The sequence below is a fragment of the Cygnus atratus genome, chromosome 4 (assembly GCF_013377495.2).
Source record: "Cygnus atratus isolate AKBS03 ecotype Queensland, Australia chromosome 4, CAtr_DNAZoo_HiC_assembly, whole genome shotgun sequence".
NCBI lineage: Eukaryota > Metazoa > Chordata > Aves > Anseriformes > Anatidae > Cygnus > Cygnus atratus.
Window position 1 is genome coordinate 75,534,864 of NC_066365.1, and position 24,647 is coordinate 75,559,510.

Genomic DNA, 24,647 nt, shown 5'->3' on the forward strand with positions numbered 1-24,647 from the left:
GAATAATTAGATGTTGGGACAGCACTGGGAGACGTTTCCTACACTGGCCTTGCTCTTGCGCTCTTCTCCAGATGTCTGTTCACGGCCACAGCTGGACACTGGGCCGGGAGCATCACTGCACGTCTGGTGTAGTACAGCTGCTCTCACACCTTACATCTCTTGTGGATGGAAGGCATCCACCCGAAGGGTTGTACGTGGATTAACCTCTTGGAATATCAAAGACCTTTTGAGAAATGGAGGGGTAAATACAGTGGAACTGAAGAAAAACCATGTAAGGGGGATATATGTGAGGTGCACTTTAGGGCAGGTCTGTGCCTGTGTGCATGCATGAGGCTGAATGGATCCCACTCTGCGTCCCTGCTTTGCTTGCACCTTCCTGGAGCTATTCCCATAGAGGGTCTGTCTTTGGGACCAAATCCAAAACTGATAGGAGAGGTCAAAAAAGGCTCCAACACAAAGTTATGAAATCTGTTTGTCAGCGCCTTCCATATCAGGGTATGAGACCAGGACATGGACCACGGGAGGGAATCACTCAGGCAGTGGCCTACAAGGTTGGGCTGTGGTGAGATGGATGCGTCCACCACGATCCTCCAGCTGGGCCCGTCAGCTCTCCACGTCACCCACGTGAACCTACCTGCAGACGTAGTTCTCCCGGCAGGAGTCCAGGGGCGCCAGGCAGTTGGGTTTCTCCTTGGACTCGTAGGAGCAGGCGGGAACGATGGTCTGCCGCCGGCGCTCGGCGCAGGCCGTGTCGTCGCAGGGGCAGAAGAGCAGCTCGTGGGTGTACTCGGGCGGCACACGGTCGAAGAACTTGCGCAGGGCCTTGTGGCACTTGGAGCGGTTGCAGGTGTCGGCCCGGGCCAGGCGACGGATGCAGAAGGAGACGTACTCGGTTCGCAGCCGCTGGCACATCTCGTCTACATTGCAGGCTTTGGCAGCGTCCAGGCAGCGGTTCACCTGGGTCACCTCGTTCTCAGAGCCTGGGGGATGGCAGAAGATGGGGATGGAGTTCAGTGCTCATCTGCCCCCAAGCTGCAGCACCCCATGGAGACTTTCCTCCCATCCCGTTCCTGCTCATGGCCACCTCAGGGTGGCCACCACCAGCTCTAGGAAGGCAGTGGCCAGGATGAAATCCACATTTGCTCCCTGTGTCCCAGCAGGGCCAAATCCCCTTTCCCTGCTCACCCTGCTAAGAGGTGCCATGGCCACACAACAAACCTCACACCCCAGAACCTACTCCTAACTCCTACACTTAATAAAATAAAACTTTTCTCTACCTTCGGCATCTTATAACACTTTATCACCACGAATTGACCACCCTGAGGCCTGGTGAGACAGCAGTCCATCCCAGGACCTGCCCAGCCACACGAGAGCTGTCTGGGTCTCACAGCCCCACAACATTTTCCAGACTGGTCCTGCTCAATGTGCCCATGTCCTAAACTACACCCCTGCCTTCATGAGATGGAAATCATTTGAAGAATAGGTAAGACGGAAACACATTTGTCTAATACTGATTCTGGAGCTGTTTCAAAGGTGGATGGAGATCTGTTTGATAGCAGGGAAAATGCCACAGCATCGCTGCTAAGAGTCAGTCAAGACATTAGGCTCTTTCTGATAGGAGAGATGAGGGTCCTCCAAGTGCTAGAGAGAAAATGAATTTGAAAGCGTTTTCCGTCTCTCTGAATTAAGCCCACGACCTGAAGCACACTAGAAGGACTTTTTCCCCAGCAGAGAAGTTTTTTTTTTTTTTTTTTTTCCCAGAGGAAAAAAACCCAGAATGAAAAATTTCAGATGCAGAGTCAAGCCTTGCCTTTGGCCAGGAGTTAAGACCAGCCAGTCACCACGGACAAGTGTAAAAGCATTGACAGTTGCTCTGAGCGCTTCAAAACTGGCTGCACTCCTTTATTTTCACAAACATTATCAGATGCTCCTTCTCTTAGCTGTTTATTTTGCCCTTCGTTTTGTCTCTGCTGTTTATGGTGTGCTAAGAGATGAATTTCAAGTTTTGCAGTTATTTTATGACGGGTGAAATTTTTTGCTCGGTGTGTTCCTACCACATAGGTGCTTCTCTTTAAAAATGCCTAGAGATGAAGATCGTTAGAGCATCAGTTTACACTGGGGAGCTGTCAGCAAGTGTGTAGGAAACAGCTACTTGGAAGGGTTTCATTACCCATTCAGCTAATGAATCACAGGGAACACAGTAGCTTTTCTCCTGTTCCCACGCAACGACGGAGGATGTGCTTTTACAAATCACTACTACAATTAGAGAGGAGGGATATAATTCTGTTTGTACACTTCTAATGGTGGCCATACGTATTGTTTCTGTAAAATTGGATTAAAAATATCTGTCACTCTGATCTGGTGTGGGGTCATGGGAATGTCTTAAGTTTCAACAAGTTCTTGGGAATTTTGACAGTATATTTGAAAGAGGATCCTTCGGCTATGCTAACCCTATAATTCTGTGCACTGGACAGGCATGGGGCAGCAGGTCATAAGGTGCGTTATAGACTGTGATGAGTATAAATAGGAAAGAAAAATTAAAACCAAAAAATTTATGTGCCTTATGGATGCTGAGTCCTTTGGCACATATCCCTGCTGCTCTGGGCCCATTGACTTTGCTGCCCAACCAGTTTCAGTCTGCTTTAAACACCTGACTATGTGTTAATCATGCATAAAAATCCCCATCCCTGGACTTCGCCTCATTCTGAAGAACCCTGTAGGACCTCCAGCAAAAATGGAAAAACTCTCATGACAAAGGCCACGACCCAGCAAACAGCTTTGTGCATGCTTCACTTTGCACGCTCGGATCAGCCAAGTGGAGTCGATAAGATGACGTGAGGCCAGGGAGCAACACCCTTCCCTCGCTGGTCAGATTGTCAAGGGCTGATGGGTTAATTCGCTCCCAGACATTTTCACCTAACAAGTGCCTCGCTGTCGAGGGGACTGCAGACATCCGTCAGACACAGGGATGTGCTGCTCCTTGCTCGCCTGGTTGTGCTCCAGCTGTGTTCCTCCACCCCAGCATCAGGTGTGCGGTCAGGAAGAGCTGCTGTTCTGGCACATCAGCCAGAGACGTACATGGAGCGCACAACCTGCTCCCAGACGGGTAGTTCGGTGACAAAAATCACTGCCTGTAAAGCTTCCCCATGCCTGTGGTGCACAAGCAGAGCTGGCAGCTGTGATGTTGGTGATGGATGGCTTAATAGTTACCGCACTGACCTTTTAACTGAGGGTCTGAGGGTTCGTGCCCTCGAGGGGGTTAAAAGGTGTGGGGCAGCTCTGCTGACATTATTAAGGGGATTATTAACATGATGCAAAGCAGAGCACGGGGCTGCGTCCTGAAGTTGCCCTCAGGGCATGGGGTTAAAGGTTGGGATTGGGATCAAGCCAGTAGGTTGGGCTGCTGACCTTTCTGCCCACAGTCTGGCCCTGTGACTGATGTGGAAACGCCTGGTACCTAATGATATCCAGCCAGCCAATGCTTGCCAGGGTTTCTGTACTGCACAGGTCTTCCACCTGCTGTAGAGAGGCAGCCCACTCATGATGGCTCATCGTAAGAGGCCTTCCTACCACGTTCATGAACAGCTTCAGCCACAGCCCTTCACAGTATGGGAGTAAAAGAGCCAAAGGATAAAAATTGCAAGTGCTTCTTCTGAGGATGTGTTCTTCTACCAACATTTTAGCACAGGACTCATAGGCAACGCCTTGAAAGAATGGTTGCAAGACCGTAGCCATGCAATGCTCTATAAAGAAACCACGAGGGACCACAGGGGACTGCCTCATCCTTAGCACTTGAACCCACAGCCAGCTCCCCCCACTTTGGAGCAGTGTAGGGGCATCTTCCCACCCACCTACCTGCCGTGATGGAGGCCAGCCGGACGTAATCAAAGCCCCTGATGAATGGCTCGTAAGGAGAACTCTCCAGTACGTTCATGCCTGGGGGGAAAAGAGAAGTCGCTGAGAAGACAGCAAAAGACCCTGAGACATACAAGGTTCAACAGCTGCAGTGTAGGTTGGCTTGGTGATGAGGTTGTGTGCTCTCCAGGCAATAAGTGAATGGACACTCAGGGTCACAGGAAGAATTGGATACAACTGGATTTTAAAAATATATCACAACTGTGGGGTAGATCAGCCCATCAGAGAACTGTTGAGTTTCAACCTTGCTCAAGTCCTGGGCACCCTTCCAGGATTGCTGCAGAGGACACCAGACTGTAGCACAGGCTCTTGCTTATGGGCAGAGTTCATACCAACATCTCCCTACTTCCAGGGTTTCCAACACCATTCTTACTTCTTTATTTTTTCTTACTTTTTTTAATGGCTCTACCTGGGTCAGAGGTCCTTGCCTATTTCTAGGACACAGGTAGGGCTATGCATGGGGCTGCATCTGGCAAAACACACATCTATGTATTTATTAACACCTCTCCCCTTCTCCCCAACAGCCCTTTCTTACTTGGCACTGAGCTAATGACCCACAGCTCCTGCAGAAACTTCCTCTCTCCATTTTTAAGTTGCTGGGAAGCTAATTTTATTCAATCAGTGCTTCCCTTTTATCTGCTCAATGGTCTGTAATGCCCCGTCACCCTGATAGATACTACAGAATATTATTGAAGCAAACAGCTCAGTATCTTTTTTTTTTTTTTTTTTCCTTTTATTAGACATTTAGATGGATACGGACAGCAGCAGCAGATGTACTGGCTGGGATAAAAGGACTATCAAACCTCTTGCTCCGGGCATATGCTGATCACCAGCTGCAGTCAGGAAGAAATGGCTCCCAGGGTACACAGCCCTGTGCAATTACCACAGGTGCATTACAAGGCAGCTTTACACCTTCATTGAAATATCTTGCATCGTTACTGACTGGAGAGGGGCCCATTTGTATGTTCCAGCATAGCAGTTTTATGTCCTGATGATATAGCACCTTATCAGAGAATTGTTATCGGGTTGTCATCATGTTATTGTGTCTCCAAATGGGAAGGTGGCTAAACACAGGCGCACTCAAGAGAAGCTGAGTAAATAGTATGCTTTGTAAATTCCCTGAGCACACACTTCCACAATTGATTTTATAAGAGGGCTTCTAGGAAGCTTTTTACAGCCTCCTGGGTATGTATGACTGAAAGACAGAGCTCCGCACGGAGCACGTGGATTGGCTTCCTTTCTCAGTCAGTTAAACATGTGTAAGGACTCGGAAACATGTGACTATTATGAAATATATTTCCCCCCGGGAAATTAAGGCAAGGAAATCAAAGGTTTGGGAGTGTGAATCTGCATTGCAAGTGAGCTTGGTGCTTGCACAAATGCAGGGCTGAGGTCATGACAGCAGAGGAGAAGTCGGGCAGACTCTTGGCAGTCTCCGATTTCACCCTTCCCGCGTTCTTCCCCAGGACAGAGGTCCCAAGGCAGTGGGCAGGAGCCCATCCAGCTCCTACCCTGCATCTTCAGACCCACACCTGGCCCCAGTACTCCCTGCCATCCCCTTCTTGCTCTTCCAGAAGTGGTCCTGGGGCAGTGGGAATCCTCCTGGCACCACTGTCCTGCACAGCCACAGGTCTCCAACCCACTTGTTACCCAAGCCCTCTGCTCTGCCTCGTGCTGTTCACTCCTTGGCAAACATCTCAAGTTCCTCTCCTTTGGGAAATAAAATAAAATAAAATAAAATAAAAATAATAAAAGAAATGTCCCCGGATTGGATCCAAACAGCTTTCTTAGGGATGCAGTGGGCCCAGACTGATGGTGGGGTTGCCCCATCCCGTCTACACTTGCTCACTGAAGCTGTGCCCCCTCCAGAACAGGTCTGCAAAGCTCCCGTCATAAAAAGGTGATGGAAGCCAGGCCACCTGGGAGCTGCCAGAGTGATGGAGAGGGACCCAGCTGTGTCTGCTAGCATGGCCAGGAGACAGGAGCTGCTTTATGAGAAAATCAGGGGGAGAAGGAGGCGGGAGATGGACTGCGTCCAAAACTTCAGCCCAGGAGGGTCAGCGTGGAAAGGGCTGTGACTCAACCTGTTAAGATGAATGGAGGGGCTGGATTGCTCCCTCTTCCCCAGGCTTCAATGCAAACAACTTCACTTGGAAAGTAATTAGGGGAAAGATTGGATCCTGGGTGGTGCTGGGGCCTCTTATTCCCCCTGTCAGTGCAAAGCACCCTGCTCTGCACCCTGCAAGCTGTGCTACTTGAAAGCTTTCCGGGAACTTGATCAAGCAGTTCCCATTCTGGCAAGCTGGTGCTTTACGGTCTCCATCCTCTTTGTTTTCCTTGGCCTTTTGGCCTGTGTTATCACCCCTGTACCTTTCCTTTCAGCTTTCAGCCAGCAGTGTTTTATTAATCTATTTGCAGCCTATGGTTGGAAGGTTCTGTTTTATTCCCCGTTTTAATTTTCATGGCGCATAAAATACCCACCAGCCTGACAACGAAGAGTTATGGCCACCGAGGTGCAATTTTATGATGACTCTTAAAAAACGTCAAAATCCAAACTTACTAAATACTGGCTCTGGGAACACTTTAAATTCCAGCTTGATGTCACCAGCCCCAAATCTTCACTAACCCAAAGACACCAGTGCACTTGAGATCCTCCAAGAGAGTGATTTGTTTTAAATTCACACTGTTTTTTTTCCTCAGTGCCCAGACTTTGTACAGTGTTTCAATAAAATCTGGAGCTTCGGGTCTTGGCTAGCGTTCTTCTATTTACATGCAAAACATGCCATGCATTTCCCCAGCAAATATCTCAAGATTTCCTGGGTACATCATGGAAAAGAAGACAACTTATAAAAAAGGAAGTGTCTCAGGTTTTTGGGACTGCTTTCCTCAAAATGCCATTACTCGGGGTCAGTAGGTCTTGAGAGGGATCAGGATATGATATAGGTGACCTTTTCATTTTTCACGTTGACTTCACAGAATCATAGAATTGTAGGGGTTGGAAAGGACTTCAAGATCATTGGGTACAACCCCCGACTTGGTTGCTGGGGACCTCTACAGAAAGCCCCAGCAGCAATTTCCTTTTAGGAAGACCATGAGGAAAGAGCACCCTCCCAACTGACCTTCCATCAGCGTGTGGTGGATGCTCCAGTAGACGCTCAAGCAGTGCTTCTCCTTCTTCATGCCCCGCTTGCACTTGCAGCCGTACAGCTGGCTGGAGAGCAGGGCCGTCACCGTGCTCCGGCACTGGTTCTTGGCATCGGGGCCCAGCTTGTTGGCTCCATTGCCTGCGATGCATTGCCGGAGAGTCCTGAATTTGGAGCTGCAGATGGGGTCGTTGGTGCAGGACTCGCCTGCTTGGAGGCAGTCCCTGCTCGAGCTGACAGCTTCCGCCATACCTTCTGCAAGAAAAAGGGAGAGGGGGGCATGAGGGTGATGGAGCAACCCCAGGGATGTTCATCTTCACATACTGAGATTGAAATCACCCTCTTCACTACACACTCGACAAGCAATGACCCTGCTTCTGTAGTCCTTAAGCAGGCAGGTGGCTCCCCAGCAGGTTGGCTGGGGGTGTAAATGCCCAGGCTCACCACCCCTACTCAGGAGCTGCCCCATATGAGGCTAAATATTTTACCTGGCCAAGTGTGCTTCAGCGCTGCCCAGCAGCATCAGAGAGGAGTGAAAGGAGAGGACTGGGAGAAGGGAACTTGGAGGGATGTTGAGGAAGCATGGCTCAACCTGAGCTTCAGCTCTCCAACCTACCCATCTCTCCCACATTGCTGGGCCACCAGCAGCAGAGAGATGCACGTGGCCTCCCACACCGCTGGCTGAGGAGCCAAAAGGAGAGGTCACCTCCACCCTTGAGACTAGGTCTTCCTAATTTGAGAGAGTGACCCTAGATGGGGTCAGCATGGAAACAGGAGTATACATGCATCTGGTTCCCAATGCCTGTCCTTTCCTGCTTGGAGCACAAAAACCTCTCTGAGCCATTTGCTCCCTCACTTTTCTATTTCTTCTCCATCCTCCAATGCTAACAGAAGCCCAGTCCTCCTGGAGACCCCACTCACTCCTCCTTGCACATGATTTAACCCTGCCCACACCTCCTCAAAGCTATGAGCTGCCCCATGTGGAGTGTTTTGACATGGATTTAGCTCAAATGTGTCCCAGGAGCTGGCTCTTGTTCACTGTCACCACCTCCCCAGGACTCCCACTGTTTTATCTTGCCTTTTTCCAAGCTCCTGCAAATTCTCCTCAGAATTACTTGTGAAAACACAAAGTGCTGCTCTGCTCCCCATGCTGTGAGGACAGAGGAAAGCACAGGAGGAAGGCATCAGTGCCTTCCACACCAATAAATTAAACATGCCCAGCAGGGCTCGGTGCTGCTGTGTCCCCATGGCCTGCAGCAGACCATTTCCATGCTATTAAATGCTCTTCCACTCTCCAGCAGGCTGGCTACATCCAGACTGACTGCTGGGGATGGGTCCTGGCCTGGGATCACTCCAAGGCTCATGTAAGCATCACTGCACCCTGGCAATGGTGAGGCCAGAGGCTCAGCTGTGCTCAGCGGGGCACGGTGGCACCCATGGTGGGGAGAGCACAGGAGATGAGGAGAATTGCATTCCTTCCAGTCTCTGGAGCATGTCGACATGGGTCAGTCATGGCTGCACCATGGCCTGGGGGAGTGGTGAAGACTGGAACCTGGTTTATGGCAGGGGAGTTTCAGTCCTCACGCCTGTAATGTGATCTTTGGATTCTGCTGTACTATCAAAACGGAAAGTGCTGCTATGACCTTGAAGGAGGACTTCTCAAATGGTTCCCAAAGGAACTCCTTACCCCTAACATCGCTCGTCTGCCCTCTGGATGGGAATACATTACAGCTTCCTGGGGTAGAGAAGGCAGGGGGCACTTCTCATGTTGAACCCCTCCAGGGTCTGCTCCTGGTGAGACCCAATTTAGACAACACCAACAAATTCTCTCTCTGAAATGTGGCTCCCAGGTTTCCATCTCTGAGAGCTTCATGAAATCTCCACTCCCTCCAATTGTCTATTGATTTCTCCATGGGATCTCTGTTCCCTCCTTCCACCTGCTGCCTCCCAGGCCCCGAATTTCGGCACCCTCCCCACCTCTGCTGCCCTCCCCGTGCATGGCTTGAGCCCGGTGCACCCATTCCCCTTCCTGGCAGTGGCAGGGTGTTTCCTTAGAAGCCGCTGCTTCTGTTGCTCTTGCTGATTAGAGTGGAAGGTAGCAGCTGGAATTCAGATATTTCAGTTATGTTTATTACAAACTTTGGGTGAACCCACCAGGAGGTTTCTCCTGAAATAGCCCAATGGCATCTCAAATGCAAAAACTGTTGTCAAACTCCAGACTATTTCATGGTGCCTCATGGCCAATGACAAGCTTTCAGTTATCTCAAATCTCACAACACCTCAAATTTGAGTTCCCCTACCCCTGATTTATTCATAGACCTGGTTTATTTAGCACTCAAGGCTTGTTCGGATCTGCCAAATGTGGAGAGAGAAATTATTTCCAACACATAGGAAACTCTGCCTTGGGCTGTCATATCTTGAAGAACTCAGAACACAAGGAACCAGTTTCCTTGAAATATCATTTGGTCTGCAATTTCTCTGAGATCTATAAAGTGAGACAGAGCTATAGTCTCTGCTTTCAGGCACTGCTGAATTTTCCATGCACAACCTTTCAGAGCAGAATCTATAGAAAAAAAAAAAAAAAAAAAGAAAAGCGCTTGACTTATTTTGCCTTGACTTACTCCAAAGGATCTCTTCTGGCCTGCAATAAAGCATGGCAAGTTTTATTCTAGAAGAGATGACTTTGTCAGTGTCATGTCAGCTGCTAAAAAAGTAACTTGAAATAGGAATTATAACCCTCCTTCCCCCTCTCCGCTACATGAATGGCAGATGATCCTCCCCAGGACAGATATAAACACAGCCAGCCTGTAAAAGCTGTAAAACACTTTGGGATCCCACTTTAAATAAATCAAGAGGATTGACCATTTGAGAAATTTCCTGCAAAATTTTAAGTAAATATATCCTCAAGCCGAGGCTTGCTTCAGAGAACAAAGGCCGGGGGTGAATATTTACAGCCCAAGCCCGGGGCATAAAACACCGCCGTGCAGGCTTTACAGCAGAGGTGCTTGAAGCAACTTTAACTGGAGCGTCACGAATGACCCGCTCCATAATCATGTCACTTAAAAACCAAATCATTCAGGGGCTTTTATTGTTAGCGATGTCTTTGCAACTGAGACAACATAACACTGCGTTTTTCCTCCTCGCACTACCCCTGAGAGAGTAATTTTATGCAACATTAGGAGAGCACCTCTCAGGGAAAAAAAAAAAAGTAAAAAAAAAAATCTCAGTGACATAAAATAGACAGTGCTTGCTAACAGGCAGGGACAAAAGCAACATTAGGTCTCCCCCCCCCCATAGGCAGAGCAGCCCTTCTGGTTTTGCCTTCAGAAATAGCACCTTAACGATGCTGCACCATGGGATTTCTCTCCATATCTGCCCCTGACTGCTCCTGGGTTGGTGGGGCTGGGCGTATGTGCTGGGTTGTGCATGGCTTGGGCTTTTTGTGCCTCTGCTTTTCTAATAGCACAACTTCCAGCTCCCTCTGCTCTCTTTAAAAGCCCATTTGTCTGAATTTTTATTCCTCGCTTGCTGCTAATTTCACGCTGTTTACGGTGGGCAGATGGGGTAATGAGTTTATTTTCACATCCTGTTTGCAGCGCTGCTCCACATCTGTTTCTGCTCTTGCTTACCTCGGTGACACTCACATAAAGGCACTCCTAACGTGCAGCAGTAAGAGAAAAACCTGGCTCTTCCCATTGCCTTAACAGAGCCCTGGATCTCCTGCAGCAGGTCTCTCAAAGTGCACTTGGTTGGACGAGGAGATCTGACTCTCCTCCAAGGAGACCGTTTCCTTCACCACATAAATGCAGCTGGGTCTGGGGTGCAAAAGTGTGAAGGTGACACCACGTGCCAGCTTGGGAATGGCACACAAGAGGCTTTGTATAACAGAGCACTGCCACCAGACCCAGCTACGCTGACTTTCCAACCCCTCCTGCAGCAGGACTGGGGGTGCAGATGTTTTAGGAGGCACCACACCATTTTTTATGGTGCTGTCCAACCTGGGGTTTTGGCACACGTCCCCCTCCCGTTCTTTGTATGTCTTTGGTTTGTATGTCTTTGGTGCTATGCACAGTGCTAGGAAGTCGGTCACTATTAGAGTGACAAGCTGTTGACTCCAGATAATTTTTTTTTTTTTTTTTTGCTTTTGCAATATTTGCTGCTTAGAGGAGGACAACAATCCAAAATCTCTAGCAAGGCAACAGAAGTGGTTTATTGTCCATTTAGGTTTCAGGAAGCACCAGGCTGGGTCAAATTAAATCTGCAGGACAAATATTGGTGCTTGACAATAGGTAACTGCCTGATAACCAACCCAGGGCTGTCGGAAATAATTTGTTACTCACAGTTTTCCTGGAGTGAGAAATGATGGGGAAGGGAGTCTGGAAGAAATATTCATCGTATTTCCCAAATATTAATAAGCCTATAGTGATACATGAATGGGTCCAGGTGGCTAATGCTGGTGGTCACTCTTAAACATTGTTTAGACTAAGTTTTCATGCCCTGACTTTACAGTCAAGTGCTCAGGATCGCCTAAGATCAACCCCTTGTATACAGCTCAGATGTCATTTTCTGTGTTGCTGGACATGAGCCTGATCTAGAGAGAAGAATGCAAAGTGTAACAGAGCTGCCCCCATTAAATGCTTCTGCCATACTGATGGTCCTTCCCCCAGACCTGTCTGAGAACAGTCCTACCAGGAGATCCCCCATGCCTTGTCTTGAGCTCACAGCTGTCATCCAGATTTCGTAGCGCCCAGCAAACCCCTTTGGGATGCTGTTTTGCTGAATTAGATCAGAGCAGCTCATGCAGGGAAGATGTCACCATTCATTGCTATCAACCCTTTGTGGAATTGGATGGGTTTACAAACATTACACACACATAATGAAATCCCTCAGTGCAAACTGATCTTCTTTTGCTAGCAATTCTTCCTGGTCAGTGCTGGGGTGGGGGAATTTGCTGAGAACACTTCAGGGATGTAATGTCTGAGGGTGTCAAAGCAATGCCAGAAAGTTCAAGCCGGTAACATGCTGCACATCTTCAGCGGGCATTAAAAATGTGCCTGCCTGACTCTTTGCACCTACATCTCTGACCTTCCTCCCCTTATTTTAAGGTTATAAATAATCTTTCGTCTGTATGTGCTCAGTGCCTCCAAGCAGGATTTTCCAGGCACTGGGGAAATAAATACAAATAAATACAACAACACTCACTAAGTGGTTTCTTCTCTAATAGCTGTTCCAGGTACAAGATAATTTACTCATTGCATGGAATTGAAACCAGAAGAAACCACATTCCTGTATTCTGTCTTCCTGCTTATTGTAGACTAACACATTCCACCTGGATACCTTCAGAGCAGCCTGAAACTTTAGGCATCCTGTTAGTTAAGATCCCTGCTGTGGCAGGAAATTTATTAAGCAGGAGACTCCGCCTGTCAATGGCATGATGGATATGTGCAAGTCTGAGGATGAGTACGTGTTTTTGGTGGGCTATTCTCTGCTCTGTGGGGATTTACTTAGTCTGCAAAGTGAGAGTGAAACATGATGGCCACGCATGTTAAATGAAAGCATGAATTACTCAAAGAGGGCACAGTGAGTCGGGTTTTAGACACCTGCTGAGATGAACTCAGTAATCCCCCATTTGTCTTTGACAGCCCTTCACATCTGTAGCTCTCTTAGCCATTTACCAGGAGGCAAGTGTTTCTCTGACTTTGCTGAAGCCTGGGAAGGTGAAGCAATGCATTTGTCCCCCACCGAGTCAATGACTAGAACCTGCCTGGGAAAATAAATAAATAAATAAATAACTCATGATCTGGGACATTGGTTGTGGGATTGTGTCTGCAGACTTTAAGGCCGGAAGAAAACCCCTCTGGGTGTCTGTAGTCTGGCGAAGTTACATCACGCATCCATTACCCTGAAGGAGAAAAAAATTCTTCCTGAAAACTCTCATGATAACTTGTAGTGAAGTCTCCCTAGATATCATTATTCTCCTACACTAGCACATCCTTTCTGACAAGACTTCAGCCTTTGTTTTGTAAAGATGCCTCTGGAAAGCCCCATCCTGCTCAATTGACTCAGCCAGACTAACCACCGACTCAGCTATAAACAACGATTTTATGAAATGAAGATGCAAATCAGACCATCATGCTCAGTGCATGACCTGCTTGCAAACAGTTGTGTACCTGCCCTGAATAAGATTCATCATTATCACCAGAAAAAAAAAGGCTTACAAGATTTGAGCATCCATGAGAATTCAAATTGGGTACACATTACTCTGAAATGTGTACTCTGAAAAGCATATTGTACTACAGGTTAGGGCAGTGATCTTGAATCATGTCACATTCAGTGCTTGCCAAAATTTGAGGACACCGTGACAGTGATAGATCAGGGGACTTCAGTCCCTAATTTCTGGTGTAATAGAAGAGCTTCCCCCTATCCAAGCTAAACTGAAGTTACACCAGTAACTAAAAGCTAACCACTTACACCACCTGCAGGAGGCAGGTCAATTAGTGGGGCTTTTGGTCAATAGGTCTTAACACATTTGCCTATAAACAAGCATCAGAGATATCAGGTCCTTGTCTGTATCTTAAAGATAAGAGCAGGAAGCTGTAAGAACAACTGTATTAAAGGCTGTGAGGTCTCAGGGATTAGAGGAGATCTCTAAGTACTTAAATTATGTACATATAAACCATAAGCTATACCTAAATTTGGCTTTAAAATGTGGTAAAGACAGAGATTTTCTGCTGAGGCATAGCAAAGCAAATTTAGATCCAGGATGGTCTACCTCTGGTTGGGTCTGCTCGACCAGCTTGTCTCCTGTGCCTCCTTCCCCTTTTCTGACCTGGCATGGTCCTCATCCAGAGACCTCCTTCTGCACTGGAAAAGTTCATTTACCCATTTTCAGTTCATTTCTTGTTCATTTCCCCCCCAAAGGCTGTGAACCACATGCCTTCATGTGATTTAAGTCTAGTATTTGACCTCCGTATGCTGTTGAAAGCACATCCCAAAGAAGGTGACTCAGGAAGAATATCAAGAACCCTTGAGACAGAATCATCTTTATTCTTCCTATTAATCTGATCCCAGGATGACACTGTGGGAATCCTGTCCCTAAGAGAAGAATTCATTATGCATTTTCTTGGAGAGAGAAGGCACAGTGAGGAAGCCTAACTGGCCATGGCTGCAAAGTTGGAAGTGCACGGATAGCCTGCATCTCTTGGAAAAGTTCAGTCTGATCTCTGTAGAAAGCAGGGAAAAAAAAGAACTTAAGCGTGCACACGTGTGTGTGGAGGGAGGGTTGTGGAAAATGCAGGGAGTATTGTTCATGCCTAGCATTTATTCAGTCAAAAATGTGGCTGATGGGAACCTATATGGACTGTCAAGCTGAGGCACTAAGTGTATTGCTTTGAATGTGTTTTTACTGCTGACATTTTAAAGCAAATCTTACTGGCATATCAAAATACTTCCAATGAAAGCTGCCATTGAAAGAGAAGTCATTATCACTTCAACTGGTGCTGCGTTCGGATGAAGTGAGAGTGATCTAAAAAGGAGAGCAGTCCAATGTAATGCTCCACATGCTGGTGACTTGCATCTGCCCTGTCCACCACTATGACATTTTCTCTTCTTCTTCAACATCCTTGAGAAGAGTGTGCGACATGTCAGAGCTCTCCAGCACAACGGTGAAAGCAACCGTCCTGACAAGGTATTTTTCTAAGCCAGGTCTGGCCATAGCAGCCCCAGAGATAGAAATCCAGCCCCTTATTTGGGGAGGATGATGTTTTTAAGCATGTGACAAAAAGGAGCAATTTAAGATGGGAAGCAGGAGATTTAGCAGGAGGTTTGCTTCACGTCACCAGCAAGAAGGCAATGACCAAGTCAGCTACTGGGGTTGACACACAGAGAAGAAATAAAATGTCCCCATGCTAGATTAAAAAAAAAAAAAACTAATATAAAGATAAATAAAAAGCTAATAAAGCTAAGATAAGGAAGAATGGAGTATTCTGCAAGCATGTGCAGGAGGCAGGTGGCAAGGGTGGCACAATCCCAAGTAGAGACATCTATTTACCTCTCTATCTGCACCTCAAGATCAGATCAGCTTCTCAGCCCAGATTTGAGTAAGTAAGGCAGCCTGATACTCAGCTTTCTGAGCAAAATTTCAGCTAGTGCCTTAAAGGCTGTCTTCTGTCCAGCAGGGTGAGATACAGATCTCCTCCAGAGCCTGTAAGGGGCTTATATACATATATAAATATACAGATATGTAGTCTTTAAACTCCCCTAGCTCCACCTTCCTTCAAATCATTTGACTAAAGGTTTCTAGCATTTGCCAACTCTTCTAAATCTTGCAAAACCCAGTCAATTAAGTATGGACCTTTGTAGAACATAACCATTTCCAGAAGCCCATATCTGCCAAATAAAAGTTTATTGTTTCCTACAAGGTACTTGAGTAGAAATCTCTCCAATTTGGGCACTGTAACAGGCTCCCCAGGGTAGTTCTGTGTGGAGCCAGGAGCTGGACTCATTAATCCTCGTGGGTCTCTTCCAACTCAGGATATTCTATGCTTCTATGTTTCTATAATAATACAGTCTCAGAATACCCTGAATAATCTAACAGGTCCACCATATCTGACTCACCATCATTCTTTTTTCTCTTTGAGGAGGGAATTGCTGACATGTTTCATACAGAGTCATTTTCTTCATCTCTGTGCTCATTTGTGGCCATTGCAATACGCTTTATGAGATCTCAGAGATTCTATAAAATTCGTACACATATATATACATATAACTGTAATATTTTTGGCACTATTAATTTTTTTATCCATTCACCACAGTATAAATTACAGAAAGCTGTGATTTGAATTGATATGTAATTCTCAAGCCTTCTTTCAGTGACAGTGTTAATAACTTGCTGCAATGTCTTGTCTTTTGCCATGGCCTCCAGAAATGTATTCCCTATTGTGTCTGAGATGAGAGAAATCTCTTCCAACAGATTTGTGTGTGTTATGTGGTTCTACAGACAGTCTTCATGTACAGACTCATCAAATGCTCTCAGGAGTGTGCCTGTTCTCATCTGGTGTTTTCCTGGTTTGCACACTACTCTCAAACCACACAGATGCAGCTGGAAGAGAGAAAGCTAAGCAGCCCTCTGCTTTCTGACAGGTGAGTCTTCCCTAGCTGAACAGCCTCTGCAGCAAAGACATCCCTCTATGCATTAAAATGCTGTTTCAAGACGGGTTCTGAAAACCAATGCCACCAGTCTGCAAAGTGCACAAGAGTTTTGTCACACTGCCCTGAATCATCGACAGAGGATTTACTGGCCATGTGGATCATCTCCAGGTGACACAGCTTGCCAAAACTCAGGTGCTTGCTTTCTTCACTCTTTCAGAACTCCCTGTCCAAGTTGGCACACTTGTTTCATTTTGAGTCCTTCTGCACAAGAGCCCAGAAAGCTTGTCACCTCATTTCATTCCAGGAACCAACCTCCACAAAATCTTTATCTATTAAAGCTGCATCTCTGCAATGGCCTGGCTTTGGCCAGAGTCAGTATAACAATTCACTTACAATTTCTCCCAGATATCTCACATTTCCGATTTTAAAGTGTATTTCTCTTGCCATGTCCTATTTCATGACCCTTTTCTGGGTCAGGAAACATTTCTTTTGTTGTCTTCTTCTTTTGCTGTTCTTCCCTGTCATCTTTCAGAGTATCATCAATGTGTATTGCAATGTCCTCATTTCCTTCAAATGATTCTTGCACTTCCCTGTCAAAAGTCTCAGGAGCAAGTTAAAACCCAAAGGGAACTCTGTACAAGCAACATCTCCCATCAAGGTCGTTGAAAATGCAGACTGTCAAAGTCTTCTTGGTCAGGGCAATTTGCAAGGACCCAAGAGGGGCAGCTAACAGCATAAAAGAAAATAGATCCCCAGTCATTGTCTTGGAAACAACTCCCTCGGCAGACAAAGGAAAATATTTTCTCTGAATATTCCTGTTGAGTTTATTGGGATCTAATCTCAGTCTGAGGGGCTTGTCCTTCTTTCCTACTGCTCCCGGGGGCAGGCACATTGCAGTAGTTTCTATTTTTAAAAATGATACCAAAGTTAGTAGATAGCCCAAGCCCTTTTAATTTCTGTCTCATGAAAAGAGGAGCATTTCTGCAGGCTGCAGCTCTGAGTGCTTAGGATCAGACAGCACAGATTTCTATGCCTTGTTCACCAATGACATTCAAGATGTATCAATATTATTTTCTTTTCCTTGTATTATTTTTCAACTGGATTAGTTATTTAAATCAACTTACTTACAAATCATAACCTCACCTACCTGTTGACTGGGACCCACCTGCACTGCTGGTGGATTTTATTTTTTAGCTTAATAAATTTTTAGCTTTAGCTTAACTCCCTTCACCCCAGAATTCCTTTTTCCTGGTCTACAGTTCTTTGCAGAGTATCACTTTCCTGCTCCTAATACCACCCACTGTTTCACATTCTTTAAAAAGTGAACCTGAAAAAGGATTTACAGTGGAAGATAAAATGAAAATGAAGACCGAAAAAAAAAAAAAAGAACTTGCTGTGTCTCTTGGTCTCTTATTGTAGTCAGTTCTCAAGAGAAGTTGATGGAATGAGGCTGGAGGTGTGGAGAGGAACGTCTGTGCTGTTGTTCCATTCAGGGACAGGTACACATGCCTAAACTGGGGACACGTGTGTATCTGATGTGCACATCACAGCCTTATCCTTCTCTGAGAAAATGAAGAGCAGGACCCTAAGCTTCTGCTGCTGCCCAAGCCAGGACACATGGTGGGTGATGAGATCGGCTGCAGTTCCAAGGAGATAAGATACCCTGAGGACCTTTTTGGGGGACACCTCCCGAATGACATCCAGGCTGCTTCCTGTCATGTCCCTCCACACTCTCCATGGAAGAAAAGATGTTCCCTTCAGATACTGCTTTAAAATCCCCCTGTTCCACTCAACTGCTTACATGGAATTATTCATTCCCAGGGGTTGCTGGTACCTGTTGGAGTGTCTGTGCATACTAGAAGTGGCAGAAAAGTAATGTCTTTGGCTTTCCAATCCTTATCAAGAATGTGGTTCTGAAGGAGTGGACAAAGAAATGTCCTTTTTAAGGAAGCAGGAGAAGCAACAAGGTGAAGTATAGACCGACCAGGTGGATGAGACCAGCCAGGTGGGTCAAAGGGTGATGATTTTATTTTTCCGAGTCATTTGGCAGAGGTCCACATTCTGTACCCATGAGAATGGTCTCTGTGCAGTCATGGCAAAGTGGGTGCTCATGAATACTCAAAAAGGACTAGCATGGCACATTTTCAGACTAGAAGGTCTTCTAGGGTCTGTTCTGAGCTGGTACTGTTCAATATTCTGATAATGAGTCTGATGAAGGAATAGAGAATAGATTTATGTAATTTGTGGCTGACAAGACAAGAAGGGGATCACAAGCAATGTGCAGGACAAGACTGGAATTCAAAATTATCTTGATCCATTGAAGGCAGTGTCTGAAAACAGGAGGATGACACAGAGCAGAAGCAGAAGTGGCGTTGGGCAGTGCAATCACAAAAGGACAGGAGGGAGAAGTCAAGCTAGGGAACAGATGGCTCACCAACATTATGGGGGACATGACCATGGGGTGGGAGTTGGTCGTGTGCTGAAAAAGAAAATGCAGCAGGATGCTAACCAGAAAACACAAGTTCTGGGGCATATGTGGTGCATATTTAACACACAAGGCAATTATCCTGCACTTCTCAGCTCCAGTGAGCTTCAGCTGGAGTTCAGGTCCACCTTTTTGACTAGACAACACATGTTAAGGAACATTACAAGATCCCAGAGGAATTTCATGAAAACTACAAGTGTTTTTGCAGGCCTGACCTGTGAGGAAGGGCTGAAAGAACTGGGTTTGTTTAGTTTAGGAAGACAGTTGTGAAGAAACAAATCCAAGCACTCAAATATGTAAACAAGACAGTTCAGAAACGGACAGTGATAGATAGCTCTCCACTGTGGTGGGATGTAAGATGAGAAGTAATTTAGAGTAAATGTGCAACAAGGGAGATTTAGTTAGATATTAAGAAAAATGTTATATGGAAAGTTAAAAAGTGGAACAGATTACGGAGGGTCTGTTTAATCCCCAGCAGTGGCATCATTTACAGAAGGAGCTGTCAGAAATGGCTCCTGCATCCACCCTTCTCTGCTGGAGCAGAAGGCCGTGCACAGGCCTTGCTTCAGCCCCTGCCTGCTTCCTGTTCCTATGGCCCTGTCCAGTTGTGGTCGCTGAAGACCTTGTGGTTTTTGTGTGCTTGTAACGTGTGAACAGCCACCTCAAAACAGAAGAAACCACACTGGAGTCGGGCCTGAATGTCAAGTGAATGAAGTCCACGTGAAGTCTCTCACAGTTAAGCTGATGTTAGTCAGCAGTAACTGTCACTGACGGAATCAAGATGGAGGCCTGCAAAACCAAAGCTGAGAGGCAGAACGCCTGGCAAGGCTGTTGTGAAAAAGGGAAGAGGCTTTTCCTCCTCTGAGGGTAATTTTGCAGGCTGGTGGTTAGGGACTCTCTTGGGAAGCAGAGGGAATAGGCTTGAAAGTCTTCCCATGGGGGAAGAGGTGCAACCGCTACACTAACCCATGAAAGACAAGCACTGTTTGAAACTGAATGCAGAGTTAGGCATGCCCTGAGCATGGCAATAAGGTCCATTGGGAAATTTAGCCCTTTGGATTTTCCTGGAAATGATACACAGAGAAAGCAGGTGCCTACTGGCTCAGCACAGGGCTCTGCTGGGGATGGTGGAGACCTCAGCGCTGGGCAGAGTGACCAAGCCCCAGGGAACATCCAAGTCCCAGGAGAGAAGGTAAGATGTTGTCCCATTTGTATTTGACTTTCAGATCCATGAGTTTCTGCCTTGTTCAGCAAATAAGTATGTCAAATTCTGCCCAAGTTCAGCTGCCCATCTGTGTAACGAAGAGAGTGGCTTTTGCCTGCTTGACCAGACACTAGCACAGCTACTGAGGCTCTGTAGCTATCCAGTGGCTACCACCAAACACTGACACTCTGCCACCAAAGCAGCAGAAAGGTGGTTTCTTTACCTGCTGAAGGTCTGTGACCTCCTTTGCCATTCTTTCCAGAGAGCTGAGGAAACTGCTTATCAAGGGAAAGCGGAGTCCAGTTGTTCACTCCACACCCTCCTTGGCCTCAACACCATCTCTGCAGACTTGACCTTATGGCAGAGCACACAGCATCCCCATGTACACTCCTGCCAGCTGCGAAATGAGCACAATGCCTTCAAAGACACAGGACTCAGTACATGAAGTTCAGCAAGCTCTCCAAGGGAGCTATGATGCCCACTGAATCAAACAATCCTAAGAGCATGTCAACATGCTGGTTCAGCAGGGGCCAGGACTCATTTTCAAGTTACCGTTCACACTGTAGAGAAGCAAGAAGAATTTTTTTTTTTTTTTTTTAATCTCTGGCACTTTCTGGATCAGGAAAGACCAAGGATGTTGAGTTTGACCTAATTCCAGACTAACAACTGTTAGCAGAAATGGACAGTATTAGCAGCATGCTTTCAGTGGTTTCAACACATCCTTCTCTATCCTATTACACCACTACATGTAACAAAGAACTGAAAAACCTTCCAGCCCTGCCTAGCTTGCAAAACACAGGAATATCCAAGATGAACCAAGACAACTGTACAGACCTTCAACATTCATTGCTAGGAATGAATCTCTCCCATCTTTAAAGGGTCATTTTTCAATGAACTCCCTTCTTAATGTGCATCTTTAAAACACTTAAGTGACAGTGTGTTCTGCATTGCACTGTCATGATAGAGAACCCAGCCATATGTCAAACAGCAACTGTGACCCCTTTTTCTGTGATTAAGTTCTTTTTTGTTCTATCCATTTTTTTTTTTTGGTATATGATTAACTGATGAATATAAAGGCTCTTTTTGATTTTTCTTTGCAAGGGCTGAAGCAGTTTTAATCATATATAATTCAACACTTGCTATGTGATTTGCATTCCCTACTTTAAGATGAATTTGGCACTAAACAAGCTCCCAATTATACTCCCCCGCCTCTGTTTTCTCTGGAAGTCACAAAATTCATTCAAACAAAAGCTAACCCCCCCTGAAGTTTTATGAAGATGAATGATGATTAAAAACATGGAACAGAGATCCTTGTCTTGACTTTACAAAACCACAGGGTTCCAAAATACGTTCTCCAGTGGCACTTTTCCAGACAACCTTGGGTTCAAAGACAGAATTGTGTATATGTCTGTATCAGCCCAGGTCATTGCATCTATCTATCATCCTTTCTTCTTATGCCTAGCCTACTTTTTAGCTTCTGACACTAAATGTTAAACATGAAGGCTGGAGTTTGCAAGCCCAAAGCATAAGTGAGGCTGAACAAGGCAGAAACTGAGATGAGAGATGGAAGTCAAGCTGAAAAAACTGGTGAAGCTTCTGACTGAAGAGGAGAGGAAGAGATAAGACAGTGAGAAATTTAAAAGCAATGAAAGAAGCTAGAATTTAGGTATGTAACTATATATATGCATTTATGTATATAAGTATGCATTTAAATGTAAGTGTGTATACAGGTAGACAATATATTTTATAGCATCTGGGCAGATGGATAGTCAACACAGAGCTGATTAAGAGAGCCAGTTCCTAGAGGAACCTAAATTGAGTCCTTGCAGTGAGGCACTTCTATGCCATCATTAACTACAGAGACAGACTAGGAAACCCCACTTAGGTGTGATTGCCCCCAGAGCCAACAAGGCTGTTGGGGGGGACAGGCTCTAAACACAGGGTGGGAAGTGACAGAGGGAAAAGGCAGGTTGTGTTTGAGGAGAGAAAAAGCAAAACCATGAAAACCTATACTGAAACCAGCAAACCTCCACGTTAAAAGGACATTGAGGCTGTAAATGCAAGGATTCAGAAGCTGGGACATGTTGTGTGTAATGCAGAAATAACCTAAATCCACCCTTCTCATCCCAAAACAGCATTGTGGTGTAGCCTATACTGATACAGCCAGATAGTAAACCCAGTTTGTGTATTAATACACCTTTCCACACAGGGATGTATCTTATTGCGTGTATCTACATTGCCCAGAACATCAGGGGCTAACAGCAACTTAGGCCCAGAGGTGCTATTTTAATTGTCAAATCTGGGTTAGAAATCTACCTTTGGAAGCAATGCAGGCCTTGTATTTGTACCTTGTGTAATATTCAGATTGCTGCAAAGAACAGTAAGAAGCAGCGTTGCAAGATCTAAGCAGCTTTGGCAAGACTTTTCAAATACATCTCATAAAAGGGAGAGTGAAAGAGATATTTCATCCAGCTAACTGTTAGTAATAAAAGGCATAAAACCAACGTGGAGGCCACAGAACAGGGAAACACAGTGGAAACAATATGTGAGATAGAAAGAGAAAAGAAAAAATGGCCATGTCTCATGGTTGTTCCAAATCTGAGATGACAGATTGACGTTCCCTACAGATGCTGAAGTGAGGCAGGAGGAAAGCAGAAGTGAGCAGAAAAGAACCATGGGGGCAGCATGGTAAAAAAAATAAAATATAGAATATAGAATAAAAGGCAAATATTTAAGTCCTTTGTCATGGGGAGGCTTCAAAGTGGAATGAAGATGGGAGTTATCTTGTAATCATTTAGTCATTCCCATTTAAGCTACATATCTACATTTCTGTATCACTAAAGGAGCTGACATGTGGGTGCTCCTTGCCATTTGAGATGCTCCAGGGTATCTGAGACAAGAATAGGACTCTAAATGTGATACAGTCCCAAGGGAAGTCCATGCACTTCTGGTGCAGCAACTGGAAACTGAGCAGAGCACTAGGTTGGACAACCATTCAGCTCTAGGCAGACTCTGAAATGAAGCTGGGGACATACAATACTTGGAGATTAGTCCTGGTCACAGAGAAGCAGGATGTTTGCTGGAGATGCACGGAAACAAAGCAAGATGGCAATGAAAATCTAAGTCCCAGGTGTCAGACGTGGCCAAACCAGGGATCATTAATTTCATTGGCGGAGGAAGTAGCAAGCTGATTAAAGAGGAGACCTCTGGCTTGTATCAGGAATTAAATAAAGCATCTGGAACCAGCCAGCAAGAGTCAGAGATTGCCTGAGGTGGGACAGGCTTTCACAGTGCAGCAAAGTGCCAGCAGTGTCATCTGCTATAAACACCAGGTCTCCTGGAAAGCAACACTTCTGAAACACCACGGAAGGAAACATCATCCTAAAGTCACAATGTCTTCACCTGAGTTAGACCTGCATTTGTGGCAATTACATTCCTTCTATCCTAGAGATCCCAGGGGATGGAAAGAAATTAAATAATAATAAGTTATTAAGCAAGGTTTGAACCTTCATGCTGAACTTTCTCCTTATGCCCTCCCTATTGCCATCCCAGAAATCTGTTTTTCAGTCTCAACTCAAATAACCAAAGGAGAATTTTGCTGTAAGAAACGATCTTGTAATCCAAGATAACTTGATCTGTAAAAAGGTCTAGTAACTTGCTCAGAGGCTTCTGTTACTCTTGTAAAGCAAGAGTCCACTCAGAAACATGAGCAGAATCATAAAATTTAATTACTGGCCTCATGTTGGCAGCAGTACACATGCAATTATTTATAACACACTTTCAATGATTATTCATAGGTTTTGTATTGGGGTGGACGGGGGGGAAGGTCACCAGGTTGTGAACAAGCCTGAAATTCAGAATTGCTTGCTGGAGAGAGCTGAGAGGAGATGATGATGAAGGATAATAGAAGGGATGAGCGTAAGGGAAATTGATTATGAAGGTTTACCAGGAACATGTGGGCTATTAAAACTCTATTGCACATCAGTGAATTTCAGAACCTTAGATCTACAGGACCTTTAAAGGGAAATCACATTTTCTGTCTTCTAATCAAGGTAGGCAACAGTGTGGTTGGTCTCTGTCCCCTGGTCTCATTTGGCTGCAGTTGGCCAGTTTAGAGAAGTTTAATGTTTAATCTGACGTTAAGTGTCATGAAGTTTGGATAGACCAGAAGCAGCTGACAAAGCCAGAAGCAATAAAGTCCAGCATTCCTCGTAACAGTCTGTATAGAGTCCAGCTAATCGCAGCTCTCCTTGAATGGTGTTTGTTATTTCAATAACCCTTTTTTTTCCCCATCATGGTACATCGAGGCCGCTCTCAACCCCGCACTGCTCCACTGAAGACAATGCAAATTTGTGCCAGCATCTGGCTGTGAGGACCCCCTTCCTCCATGACGTGGCGAGGAGTACTTCAGAGCTGCTTGGGACCCAGCCAGGGACAATACAACCAGTCAAGCCCAGATCCTCTGCTGCTTTTCACCTTATAGAGTCATACTCCACTCCACAAGCACTACCGCAGTCAGGGGCCTGCATCCCTGGCTGTGTGCAGGGATAAACAATAAGCCAGAGGGCTGCAGCGGCAGCTTTTCATCTTCAAAGTGTTTTTTCAGCTGTGGATGAACTCAAGGTTCCCGGTGCCCGAGGAAGAATTGGGTTCCTACCTTTTTTCCCCGCAGTGCCCTGCTCAATAGCAGAAAGGTCCTGATGCAGAATAAGGTTGGGAATCATCAAAAGAGGTAGGAACTGCAGTGTCC

General features: G+C 45.8%; 1 protein-coding gene across 1 annotated transcript in view; it reads right to left on the bottom strand.

Annotated features, from left to right (window-relative positions):
• Positions 1 to 24,647, bottom strand: part of GFRA4 (GDNF family receptor alpha 4) — a 68,844-nt gene that overhangs the window by 9,106 nt on the left and 35,091 nt on the right. The window contains exons 2-4 of the mRNA XM_035547467.2: positions 7,035 to 7,313; positions 3,856 to 3,936; positions 635 to 980 (exon numbers count right to left, since the gene is read on the bottom strand). Of these exons, the coding sequence (XP_035403360.1) occupies positions 635 to 980; positions 3,856 to 3,936; positions 7,035 to 7,313 (706 nt within the window). The remainder of the gene's footprint in view (positions 1 to 634; positions 981 to 3,855; positions 3,937 to 7,034; positions 7,314 to 24,647) is intronic.